General features: G+C 44.1%; 1 protein-coding gene across 1 annotated transcript in view; it reads right to left on the bottom strand.

Moving 5' to 3' along the window:
- Positions 1 to 2,933: 2,933 nt before the first annotated feature.
- The window catches only part of LOC116386320 (cilia- and flagella-associated protein 47), a 40,421-nt gene continuing 31,339 nt past the window's right edge, over positions 2,934 to 12,015 (bottom strand). Inside the window, exons 54-67 of the mRNA XM_031852432.1 lie at positions 11,785 to 11,838; positions 11,531 to 11,628; positions 11,131 to 11,306; positions 10,781 to 10,888; positions 10,549 to 10,660; positions 10,081 to 10,185; positions 9,400 to 9,550; positions 9,219 to 9,302; positions 8,031 to 8,163; positions 7,421 to 7,605; positions 6,269 to 6,443; positions 3,917 to 4,078; positions 3,269 to 3,434; positions 2,934 to 3,121 (exon numbers count right to left, since the gene is read on the bottom strand). Of these exons, the coding sequence (XP_031708292.1) occupies positions 3,047 to 3,121; positions 3,269 to 3,434; positions 3,917 to 4,078; positions 6,269 to 6,443; positions 7,421 to 7,605; positions 8,031 to 8,163; positions 9,219 to 9,302; positions 9,400 to 9,550; positions 10,081 to 10,185; positions 10,549 to 10,660; positions 10,781 to 10,888; positions 11,131 to 11,306; positions 11,531 to 11,628; positions 11,785 to 11,838 (1,784 nt within the window). The 3' untranslated portion in view covers positions 2,934 to 3,046. The remainder of the gene's footprint in view (positions 3,122 to 3,268; positions 3,435 to 3,916; positions 4,079 to 6,268; positions 6,444 to 7,420; positions 7,606 to 8,030; positions 8,164 to 9,218; positions 9,303 to 9,399; positions 9,551 to 10,080; positions 10,186 to 10,548; positions 10,661 to 10,780; positions 10,889 to 11,130; positions 11,307 to 11,530; positions 11,629 to 11,784; positions 11,839 to 12,015) is intronic.

The raw sequence follows: 12,015 nt of genomic DNA, 5'->3' as shown, positions 1-12,015 counted from the left end.
ACTAACAGTCAGTGACATGCCTTCCAGAATTATATTGCGATGTCTGTAGAAAACGTGAAAAAAATAGTCAAATAACAAACAGCAATCTTTCCCCATGTAAAACGAGACGTCAATAATAATTTATTCACCATGGCAAATGTTGCAAGTGTTACTGCACTTACCAAGTTATTTCAACCTAAACGACGATCTGCTCCTAAACCTAACCAAGTAGTTTTGTGGCCTAATCCTAACCAAGTATTTCACCATCTTTTCCTAAACCTAACTAAGTATTTCACCATCTTTTCCTAAACCTAACTGAGTTGTTTCCTTTGACGGAAGTTTATTTTGAAAAGCCCGTATGCATGTAACGAGCGGATATTGAAACTTTCGTGGGACAATGCACACAAATTAAGTGTTTTTTTCTTAAGCTATTATTCGAACCGTTGTAAAGACACATGTATTTATAAAATCCTTTAACCAGTGTCAGAAAAGACACAAAATATGGAACGATTGCATATTTGATAAACTGGAGTTACAAAAAACAAATGGCAACAAAGCAAAGTTATAATATTTATAAGTTTATACTGTTACTGTTATAACAGAGCTGTGTGTGGGTATGTGTTGGTTGACACAATTATGTTGTGTAGTGACAAGTGAGGATGACTGGATCCTTCTCTCTCCTCTCTGTCAGTATCTCTATCTCACACACACACACACACACACACACACACACACACACACACACACCCTACTGGCAGACTGTAATTTGCGTGCATTTCAGGGAGAAACAGCCCCTGCTTAATTACTGCCATGCTAATTGAATCCCAGTGTGAGTGATGTCTGGGGACAGGACTCTGTGACAGAATGAAAATGAAATAGTATTTAGCAGCCACGGAGATAATCCATTTAGGAATGTCTGGGAAACGAGAAGGATTAGTGGCTCGCTTGTCACAAGACATCAAAGTTGTTTGAGATCTAAAATGTTTTCATTCTCAGTCTCTTTACCAGATTTCTTAAAGACAGTTCCCCACAAAATCATAAATACATATTCCTTGTTATCTGGAGTACCATTTAACAATCGAGATTGTTTCAGTGCGGGTCGACGAGTGTTGGAGATATCGGCCGTAGGGATGTGATGGGACTAGATGGTACTCGGCTTGTCAAAGCGCCAATAAAGAATATGTTTGAAAAATGTCTCTGTCCATAAATCATCCTCAAGACAATCCCAAAAAATTGTGAGCAGTTTCATGAAACCCGTCTACGGCTGATGTCTCCAAAACCAGGCAACTCGCACTAAAACTATTTGGATTAATGAAAAAGCACTACAGGTAAGAAGAATATGTTTTGATTTTGGGGTGAACTGTCCCTTTAAGTCTCTGACAAACTAAACAAACCCGGCCAAGGCACTTCAGAACATATCGTCACCATTATTCATTCATTCATTTTAGGGACAGAATATTTTTTATTGCACTTTCACATTGAAATAAACACAGCACTGCTTTCGCTTCCATGTAGAACTATTTGCATCAAAATAAGACTTAAAATGAGTCATCTTCACCTGAACTCATGTATTTTATGAATCAAAAACACAAATGGCCAGTATTAATAAGGCCTACACATAACATTTGGACCTGTTTATGCATTTTCAGATCATTTAAACTGTCATAAAACTAAAGTATATTATCGTAATCTCTACTTTGCAGCCTCGAGGAGTAATCCATCTAGTGGGCTGCTTAGGTACTGCCAAAGGTACAAAAATGGTAAAACAATTTTTTTGTGGAATTCACAAAGCTAATTATTTTCATATTTAAATGTGATCGAAAATGCACAAGAATAAAATGCATAATTTCAGTGACCAGTTACGTTTCAATGTCATGTTTGGCGTGTCAGCGCTTGTCACCACGATCTCATCACTACGAGTCTGACTTCAGTGTGATCCCTTTGTTACCGCGTGCAGCAGAGCAGACCCTCCGCCAATTACCGTTGGCTTGGCTCATCTGTTGCCGGGGGCAACGCAACCCGCAGAGGAAGGAGGGGCGCTCGTTTCCGCAGGTGATCTGTGGACACAAACCAACACACCGGCCTCTCTCCCACAGGCGATATGCAGAACACATGCAGGGAGTGTGGACGTCACCGCTGCCTTTTACTGTCCACTTTATCGGCTCTCATCTTCTCTGGCTCCCCCTCCCTCTCCTTCCATCATCTAGTACTCCAACCATGTCCTCGGCCTTCCCTCCCTTGTGTCTTTTGTTCCTCTCTCTGTCTCCTATCTTGTGTGTCCCTCTTCCATCTTTCCTCTCATCGTGTCTCCCTCTCTCTCTCTCTCTCTCTCCCCCCCCCCCCCCCCTCCCCTCTCGGCCCAGCAGGCTGCAGATGGTGCTTAATGGACGCATAACCGAGCGTAACTGCCTCGTGAATTATTCCACAGGCACAAGGTGAGCCATAGGACAGCTCCATATGCAGTAGCACAACTACAGCAAGTATAGCACGTAACATATCAACCCAACTCTAAGGGTTCTTTCTACTCATTAACACGTCCTTTAAAAGTGAACCCCCTACATTTGAACAATCAAGGTTTAACCGTGACGGACGGAGAAGATAAACTTTCTGGAATCTGTATTTGGCTGCCTTCGCGTTGGGCTTACGAGCAAGGCAGTTCCTGGTTATTTTAGTCCCGGGACTACTTTTCAAAGAGCTAAAAGGTTCCTTCTGCCCATTGCAGTCCAAAGACCTGCGACTGTTAGTCAGATTAGTCCGCTGATGAGTGAAGAAGGAGCCTGACACAGGAGGAGGGCTGCTGGTGGCCGCTGGGTTAAACGCACTCTGCAGTGTATGAACGCAAACAAGTAGCTTTCATTTAAGATCAGTTTGTAGAGTTCTGCTATTCAATGGCAGAGCCACATTAAATCTTTGATTTGCTAAACAATAAAACATGGAATCCTCCAAGACGGGTGAATGCTTTTTTATTGACACAGTATATAATATTTAAATATTGAGGAAACAGAACTGAAATCTGAAATACCCATTGAGACTTATTGAAAAGGCTGAATATGCAGCTCCATATATTTCAACATTTCATTGGCTGGACGGAGCAGAGGAGGAGTTTCCCTCTCACCTCGTAGGTCCACTGCATGTTTGCTGCCTGGAGGAAGTGGAGAGAGCTGTCAATCACAGAATGTCTGAACATCGTTAAGTGTGTATGTATGTGAATGTTTTTTTGGTTTTTAAAGGAAACTACAGATAGAAAGAAAAGTCAATGAAATTATGAGAGTATAAATCATTTGCATACCTGGATGGTTAGTCTTGCCGTGTGCTGGCGGTGTGTGCTGGGTGTGAAGGACACAGTGATGAGGGCTCCGGTAGAACCGACAGGAGGCAACATCCCCGAGGCCGGAGTCACCATGAAATCATTGCTGCCGCCTGGCAGGAAGGCTGCAGTGAACGGCTCAGGCCTCCTGGAATGGGAACGGAAGCCACTTTTCCCCACAAGTACTTTCTCGGGGGACAGAGAACCCTGAACCCTCTGAACCCCAAAACCCTCCGGCGGGATTGAAAAGCATGCGATCTTTAAACAACGGCCAAAACAACACAGTTTATCATAGCCGGAAGCTGTATGGCATGGTAACTGAGTTACACTGCACAAAGCTTTTAGTTTTTGCCACTTCTAGCCATGACTGTGCCGTTTCCATAGAGGTGCAGGACTTATGGATTGCAATTAAAACCAAGGCCACAGAGAGTAAAACCTCACAGGAGCAAAAAAACACCCTCAAACGGCTTGGAGTTTAGAGGGTTAAATGATCTCGGGTACTTAAGATATCGACCAGAGGACGGAGGGGATACATTTAGTTCCTGGTGCTAACAACTTTTATTTTATTGTTAGAGAGGTAGTGAATCGTAGTTTGTATACAGTACCAAAATCAGAGGCGAGTAAACACACCTGGTGGTGCTGGTCAGACGGAAGCCCACGGCTGAAGTCTTTCCCAACTCAGTGGCTTCAGTGGGGATGACATCGTCCGCTTGAGGCTCTGTGGAGATGAGAGTGATGGGAAACTCCCAGATCCCCCCGGACACACAACGCACAGCGAGGACCGCTGAGCGCCTGGACACACACACACACACACACACACACACACACACACACACACACACACACAAGTTTTTAATAATTGGTCCCAATTGTTCATCTATACTCAAACCACCAGCAAATCTCACTCACGTGCACTCCATTTTGCACACGTTTACATACCATTTTAAAAATGACCAACTTAGACTGCATTTCTCGGCTGAATCGAAGGCATTTGTGGTTTGATTTAAAGCATTATGGGTGTGAGATTAAACTGCATGTTGGTTATAAGAGAACTGTGTGAAGAGATCAGAATTTATTTTACTGAGGGATACCTTCGCTTGAACGTGCTGCTCCGTGGTCTGCTCCCGGATTTCAAAACATACCAACCAATCGGCTCGATTGGAATCTTTCTCTTGTATTACAAAAATAGCTCACTGAAATACAATACTGAAAACAGTTTGATTCAGTCTGCTCTCACCACATTTGTTGACCTCAAGTCATTCTTCCACTTTAATTTATCTGTGAAAGTGCAACCTGAGCATTCCTATTCATCTAAAGAAACATGATTCATTAAACCGCTCTTTAATATTCCCGCTTCCAGTGCATGGTGCTTGGTCTCGACATGTCACCGCCCGCGGAGGAGAAATAACATGCAGATAATGGAAGAGACTATTAGCGACGCCCCCTCCCCCGTCATTTCCTCATGGAGAACTCATTAGCTCTCACAGATATTGATCCTACCAGGGCAAGCCTCATTAATGGACTCCACCGATGAAGACCGGAGCTGATAAATGAATGCACTCTTCACTCAGCAGGGGGTCACTAGCAGTGTACAGCAAGGTAGAGGACAGTAGGGAGTGAATACACTGACTGAACAGTGAGATCATGCTGGATCATTACATACAAGTTAGAACTGATGTTTTTTAAGTAACTGCAGTGTTTATTTCAAGCAAGAGAGGTAGATGTGATAATGTCTCCTGTGGAGTTTCAGACTTCTAGGAGCACAAGAGAGAAGTAGACTCATTTTCTCATAGACTTCTATACAATCGGACTTGTTTTTAGATCCAGAGGTTGCCGTCTATTGCTAACAGAGCAATATGGAGGGAGACAGGAAGAAATGTGTGTTTGTATATTAGTGGGTTTTTATCTCCAAAACAATGCAGCTGAGAGCAAATTCGTTCAAAGGGAAACTTTGATGATTTTCAAGCGACTCTGCGTCACGTGAAGATGAAATGAGGACTTTTTGCCAGCGGGCGAGCGGAGGAGCTCCGGGCGCCGTTTCATCTGCAGTAACACGGAGCCGATTGAAAATTGCCAAAGTTTCCCTTTCATCTCTCCCCCGTCCTCCTCCTGATCTGACAACAGGTGAGGGAGGTGTGTGTGGAGTCCTCAGTAGCTCTAATGCAAGAGATTTGATCTCAATCATTGTAACTTTGCACCTGTCAAATATTGAGTTTCACTGTGAAACTCGTCCCAGTACAGAAGCTAAAGGCGAAGAAAACCCAAACGTTAAGATTCAGCACATGTAGTAATACATGAATGCAGAGGCCACGCCCACCGGAGAAAGAGAGAGGAGATGGGAGAACGAGTGAGGTAGAGGAAGAGGAAACTGTACTTTAGAGGGAGGAAGACAAAATAATGCACTGTTTACTCAACGCTGCACAGAGAGAGAAACAAACCAGTCGTGTGTGTGTGCTTTCCTTCCCGTTGTGTATCCGTGTGTGTGAGAATGTGCGAGCACTGTGTGTACTTGTTTTGTTTTTCAGACTTATTATTAGCATCCTTTTGTTTATTTTCCTGCATATTTGTTTCTCTGATTTAGTGTTCTTCCTCTCGTGTGTATGTGTGCTTTTTGACTTTCAAGGTGTTTGTGTGCCTCTGTCGGAGTCTGCATAACACTCTCACAGTGTGTGTGTGTGTTTAGTGCTCCCTGGTAATGAGCGTTTGTTCATCTCTGCATTTCTCTCTGGACTTTTTTGGCTTTGAATGTGGTTTGTGTCTCTCAAAATGTGCTTTCTTTTGTTTCTATGTGCATTTGTGTGTGCAATGATTTCTCTTGAGTGTGCGAGGTAACACAACCTATGGAGTGGTTGAACAAGGACAACAGGATCCAACCCAAAAGCAGCTGAATCTCTGCTCAATGTGCATTTCATTTTCCTGCATACTTGTCAACGTGTGTCACGTTTCTGTGTGTGTGTGTGTGTGTGTGTAGTATCACTGTACCTGCATGGCCTGAGGGGGGCGTAGACCAGATTAAGCGTGAGTGTTACGATGCCGGTCTCAGGGTCCCTCCTTGCTACCTCTATGGCGGCGGAGAGGCGGTCCTCCACCTCCGAGCGCTCCGATTTGCCGTCTGAATGAACCGTGCACAGGAAGTCTTCCGCCATCGCCCGGGTAACTGTGCAGAGGTGAGAGGTGGGACGAAGGTGCTGAGCAGGTGTGAGGACCACCAGAAGAAAATAAGAACTTACTTGCTGTACTTGAGCGGATCTAAACAACAACTTTGAGAAAGTAAAATGTTTATTTACATGCTTCTTTATTTTCTATTAGATGTTTTCGCAGCAATATGAAATAGATATTAGAGATGGAGTTATGACCTGTTTAACTTCCTAACACTAGCCCTAAGCAGCTTGTAATAAATAATCCATCCATCCATCCATCCATCCATTTTCCTCCGCTTATCCGGGGTCGGGTCGCGGTGTCAGCAGGTCAAGCAGGCCGACCCAGACCTCCCTCTCACCGGCAACATGTTCCAGCTCATTCTGGGGGATCCCGAGGCGTTCCCAGGCCAGCTGGGAGATGTAATCTCTCCAGCGTGTTCTGGGTCTTCCCCGGGGTCTCTTCCCAGTTGGTAATAAATAATGAATACTATTAATGCCCCCCCAAAAAATGTTTAGTCAAAGCAAATACCTGATTGCTGCCTGCTGTCTCAACTTTTCCCCATTTAATAATGTTCTTTGTTTCCAATTAGCTGCTGTAACTAATAACTGCGAAGCATAAATACGTGATCAACAATCAATCGCCCGCTGAGCTGAATCAGACAGATCCTGTCTCATCTCATCTTGTTATCGATGGAGTAACTGGATGACAATTAAAACAATCTCCTTCTTCATTAAACACACGGGCATTTTTACAGTGTCAGATTGACTCACATAAGAATGATACCCATCACTTTAATGCAGCAAGGACGAGTGATACACATTTTAAATTTCGGGGAAAGTGAGCACCGGTATTGGTATTGTGAGACACCCTGAGTTTTCTCAACAGAATCGCTATTGAAAGAGAAAAAGACAAATGGATGCATTTGATGTGTTTTGAAGTGTTTTCTGATATTGCAAGTGCACTCTGGAGTAAAAATCACAAACTGGCACAGACCTTCCTGTCCTTTCCGGTCTCCGTTCCCCGGCACGCACCCAGTGAGCAGTACATCCACCTTCCTTTCCAGCTGGCAGCCCGCTTCACAATAGAGCGCGCCAAGTGGAGAGTTGTCAACAGGCGACTCCATGGGAATCCCACGGATAGGGTAAATCCAACAGTTGGTTGGCCGTTCCTGCTGTGACCTGAAATATTAGATTTTTTTACACAGTATTTATACCGTATTTGGGATCAGCAATGAACCAGTACGGGATTTGAAAACATGCCAGGCATTTAACCAAAACGCAAGGAATCTTTGTCCATATATTACAAAAAAACAACAATATCTTCTGAACTCTTTTGGAAGACGTGTGTGGGTGTGATGTCTGAGTGACCGGTACAAATCAAGCTTTTAATGTCCTTCACGTCTGTTTCAACACTTCCCTGTTTTGTTGACAAGTAAGGCTAATTGAACTTTGTTTTGTTTACTGTGGCAGGCTATGCAGCAATGCCTGGGTGTAGGAACAGCAGATGCTAATGAGCTTTACTGAGATCCAGCACGGTCTCAGACAGCTTCTCATGCAGACAATGAGACACACACACACACACACACACACACACGCACACACACCTCACGTTGTCTGCACTGAAGGTACTGCTGCTGGGCTTCATCGTGATGCAGAGCCAGGCCTGTTGGAGCTCCATAGACTTGGGCGCAAACACTACAGGCACATTGAAACTGGCCCCTTCACAGATCTGTATACCTGCAGCCAAGATGGAGGACAGACATCAACACTTCATTAAAGTTGTGTTTCAGCAGCTGGCATACAAGGCTTTAATCTTGGTATTAGTAGATTTAATTATGTATTAAAAGCGAATTAGAGCTAGTGTTGAACTACGGTCTGTTACACCACTAATTACATATGGTTCGCATGTTGACATCTGCAAAACCATCAAGAATGATTTCAAACTATAAAAAACAAGCTTTGACTTGTAAGAAAACTTTCCTGTCGTCTCAGGTGGATATATTTCCAAGCTGATGAAGACTAACAGCTCTCCACACTCCTACTGTCAGTTAGTGAAGCCTTAGATAAAAGCACATTCAGCACAGCTTCCTTTGGATTTGAAGACACACTGAACATTTGCCAACAGATTTCAAGACTTAACCTTGAGAGGTTTGAGAAAATGTTATAACTTCCCACTGACTCATGATGGAAATATCTGAAAACAGCTGCCTACTGCTGCTGGAACAAGGGAAGAGCGGTGAAAATGAGCCAAAACAGTAAAAAGTTGCCTCCAGAAAACAAAGAGCTGAAAGATAAAAGCTGAAGGGAACTGCTGGGTAACATTCACTCACACACACACATTCAAACACTGATGGCAGAGCCTGCCGTGCAAGGTGCCACAAGCCCGTCAGGATCTAAACTAATTCACCCCAATGGCACAGCCGTTGGGGTTCAGCATCTTGCCTGAGGACACTTCAACAGAAGGACTGGAGGAGTGAGGGATCGAACCGCCGATCTTCTGAATGGAGGGCATCCGCTCTACCTCCGAGCTTTACACTACACATAGCCATTTGATCCATCGTCCAGAATAAAATATTTATTAGATGAGCTTTAAAAGCTTCTCTAAATGGAGTTCAGTGCTCATCTATTGCCTCCACATGGCTCTCAACATGGAGATGGATGCGCAATTCAGTTTTACTTTCATTTCATTTTGCTTTAAAGACAATAATTCGAAGTTGTCTGGTATTGTCTGGTAAAACAGCTTCATTGAACATTCTGTCATATTGTGGTGAAACTCCTATCAGTTAACACACCTTCAGTGTGGCTCAGAGGGAGAGAGAACACCTCCTTGTCCGTAGTGACTTGATGGCAGTCGGGGGCTCGACGCGGGTCCTCGTCTGAGAAGGAATACACACACAACATGAACATGTCCGAGTGTGTCACATGCCTGAGTAACAAAGTGTCCGTTATAGAAAGACACGGAGTGCCTGTGACCTGCGAGTGTGATACTGAGCACGGCTGGGAGCTCGGTGGTGAAGGGAACGGTGATGGAGGCGTTGGAGCCGATCGGGGATGAGATGCTCAGAGGCTCCTCGCTCTCAGGAACGAGGCCACGCCCACTCAACAACACACACGAGTCCTGCAACTGAAGTAAGACAGAGACGGATTAACACACACACACACACACACAAACGGCCAGAGGGAGAGAAATGAAGGAAATGAGAAGCATGAACGGAATACAGAGGAGGGAAGAGAAAAAGGATTGTCGTCACAGAAGCGTAGCCGGTCCAATGACATCTTGTTCTCATTTATCCAGAATAGTTGTTATGATTAAGGTCGCTTTCTGAGCTGATGCTTGGTGTTTCCACAGAGGGTCTACTTATTGTACCTTGTCATTGTTTATATTGTTTGCATCACCCAGAGCTAGTGAACAGCCTCCTGTGCCTAAAATGAAATGTACAGCGGGCCAATGAAAAGCTTTATGAGGTTCTCTGACTGTTCCAAGCGTCATGTGCATGATTTGGAGCAATGAGGCAGTAAATGAAATAGGAGCACCTCCTTAAACTAATTTCAGATGAAAAAGAAGTGAATTATCCCTGCATCCGTATGTGTGAAGGCTGGGGACAGTGATTTATGTAATCCATTTTCTCTCTGTTTGTGTGTGTTTATGTATACCTGAGGGCACGTGAAAGTGATCTTTGCCGCATGGTTCCCCTCTCCGATGGATGAAGGACTAAAACGGACACCAAGCTGGGTGGAGGAGTGGGGCTCAACAATAAGCTGGAACACACACACACAAGCAGGAAATAGCTTTCATGGGGACAGAAAGGAAGGATAAACACACGTGTTGAAATTCTTATAAATCACACTGCTGGGCAACACACAGCTTTCCATCCAGATGTACAGCACGTAGTTTCCTTCCAACTGACAACAAACTGTTTGTTTTTTTAAGAGATGGAATCCAAAAACAAAAACGATCAAACGTCCATTGAAGTACAAACAACATCAAAGATAATGATAAATCAATTTCCCATCAAGGGCAGGAGCAAGACAACATCAGACGTATGGTGTGACAAAATTAAGCTTTATTGTGAAATAATGGAATGGAATACTAAAGTGATGAAAGTAAGTGTGTATACTAACAGTATTTCCTGGTTCCATGTCCAGCGAGTAGTGTCTGGGGTTACTGTTGGCTACGATCAGCTCCAGAGTCTCGGCTGTTGGGTTAACGAGGGGAATGGTCTGGCTGGTCCATCTGACACAAAACACACGCACACACACTGTTTTATTCAGCAAGGTAAAGAAAATACACAATAAAAGCCCTATTTCAACCCTGCAATTGAAATACTGTGTGTCTTGGTGTGGGTGCACCTACTTGCCCATCTGACAGCAGGCCTGTGGGAGCTCGATGACAGGAGGCGGAGTAGCATAAAGCGCCAGCTGATACCAGAACTCCCCGACCAGCTCTGACTGGAACACCACACTGGAAAGAAAACGCATCAGACTAGATTGGTCAAAATAGACAAATACATTGCTGAGTATATTCCATTACAATGCTCACAACAAGGTCTGTAGAATATTCTATGTAACAATGAATGGTTATGGTTGCAAAATAGCCTCAGATTCAGGGGAAATATGTCTTTTTAGATTGATCACACACAATCATAGATTGGGTAGAGAAACTCTTTTTTCCTCCTCCTCTAAAGGAGGTTAGGTGAGTCTTACCTGCCTGTGCTCTTCCCTACTCTGCCAGGGGAGAACATAACTTTGTAAGTGAGAGTGTCCCGTGGGGGGATTGAAACCCGGTCGGCCCCGCTCAGCTCGTCTCCTTCCAGGTACACATCCAGCATCAGCGGCTCTCCATGTGGGTTTTTGACAGCGACCTTTATGGACACTGAGCTCTGGGAACACAGCATTTCAATGATGACACCTGTTTTTTTTCCCTACCCCTGTGATGTTCTGATGGTCTTTTGATCTTATTATAGAAGGAAGATTACATTTTTCGGTAACTGTCGCCAGCAGCAGAAACACTGCTTTGTAGCATGTTAACAATGTAATAATATGGAGAACGGTAGAGGGCTTTAAGAGAAGCACTTAAGAGTGTACTTGTGATTGCAGAACGTACCTGAGCAGCACATTGTACATCTATGACCTTGATGGGTGCTGCTGGCTCACAAATTATCTCTAGAGAGAAGTACACCTCGTAATAGCCGAGAACACTTCCTGGATGACAGGCACACACACACACACACACACACACACACACAGGAATCATTATGAATGCAAAAACCTGTGTTCCCACACGTAACATTCCAAAGTCTAGGCAAAAAACCTTTTCAGTTACTGTGTTTTTGAGTTGTAAAAGTGCACTAAGCTTACCTTTGTGCTCGTCTGCGTCCTGCATGTCAACAATTTCTTGAAACGAAACACATCCTGCAAGAAAAGTTAAGTGTTCCATTTTTTTATTGTTTGTTTAACTTTTGTAATTGTTGATTTAGGTTTGATACAATTCATGAATCCATCATAGCCTGCCTTCCCTGTTACATACAAACAAACCTAACAAACACGCAGTGAGGGGGGGGGGGGGGGGGGGGGGGGGGGGGGGGGGGG

Source organism: Anarrhichthys ocellatus, unplaced genomic scaffold (assembly GCF_004355925.1).
Source record: "Anarrhichthys ocellatus isolate YVR2014 unplaced genomic scaffold, GSC_Weel_1.0 scaffold12, whole genome shotgun sequence".
Lineage (NCBI taxonomy): Eukaryota > Metazoa > Chordata > Actinopteri > Perciformes > Anarhichadidae > Anarrhichthys > Anarrhichthys ocellatus.
The sequence above is the reverse complement of the archived record's forward strand: the minus strand, read 5'-3'. Positions and strand labels throughout refer to the sequence as shown.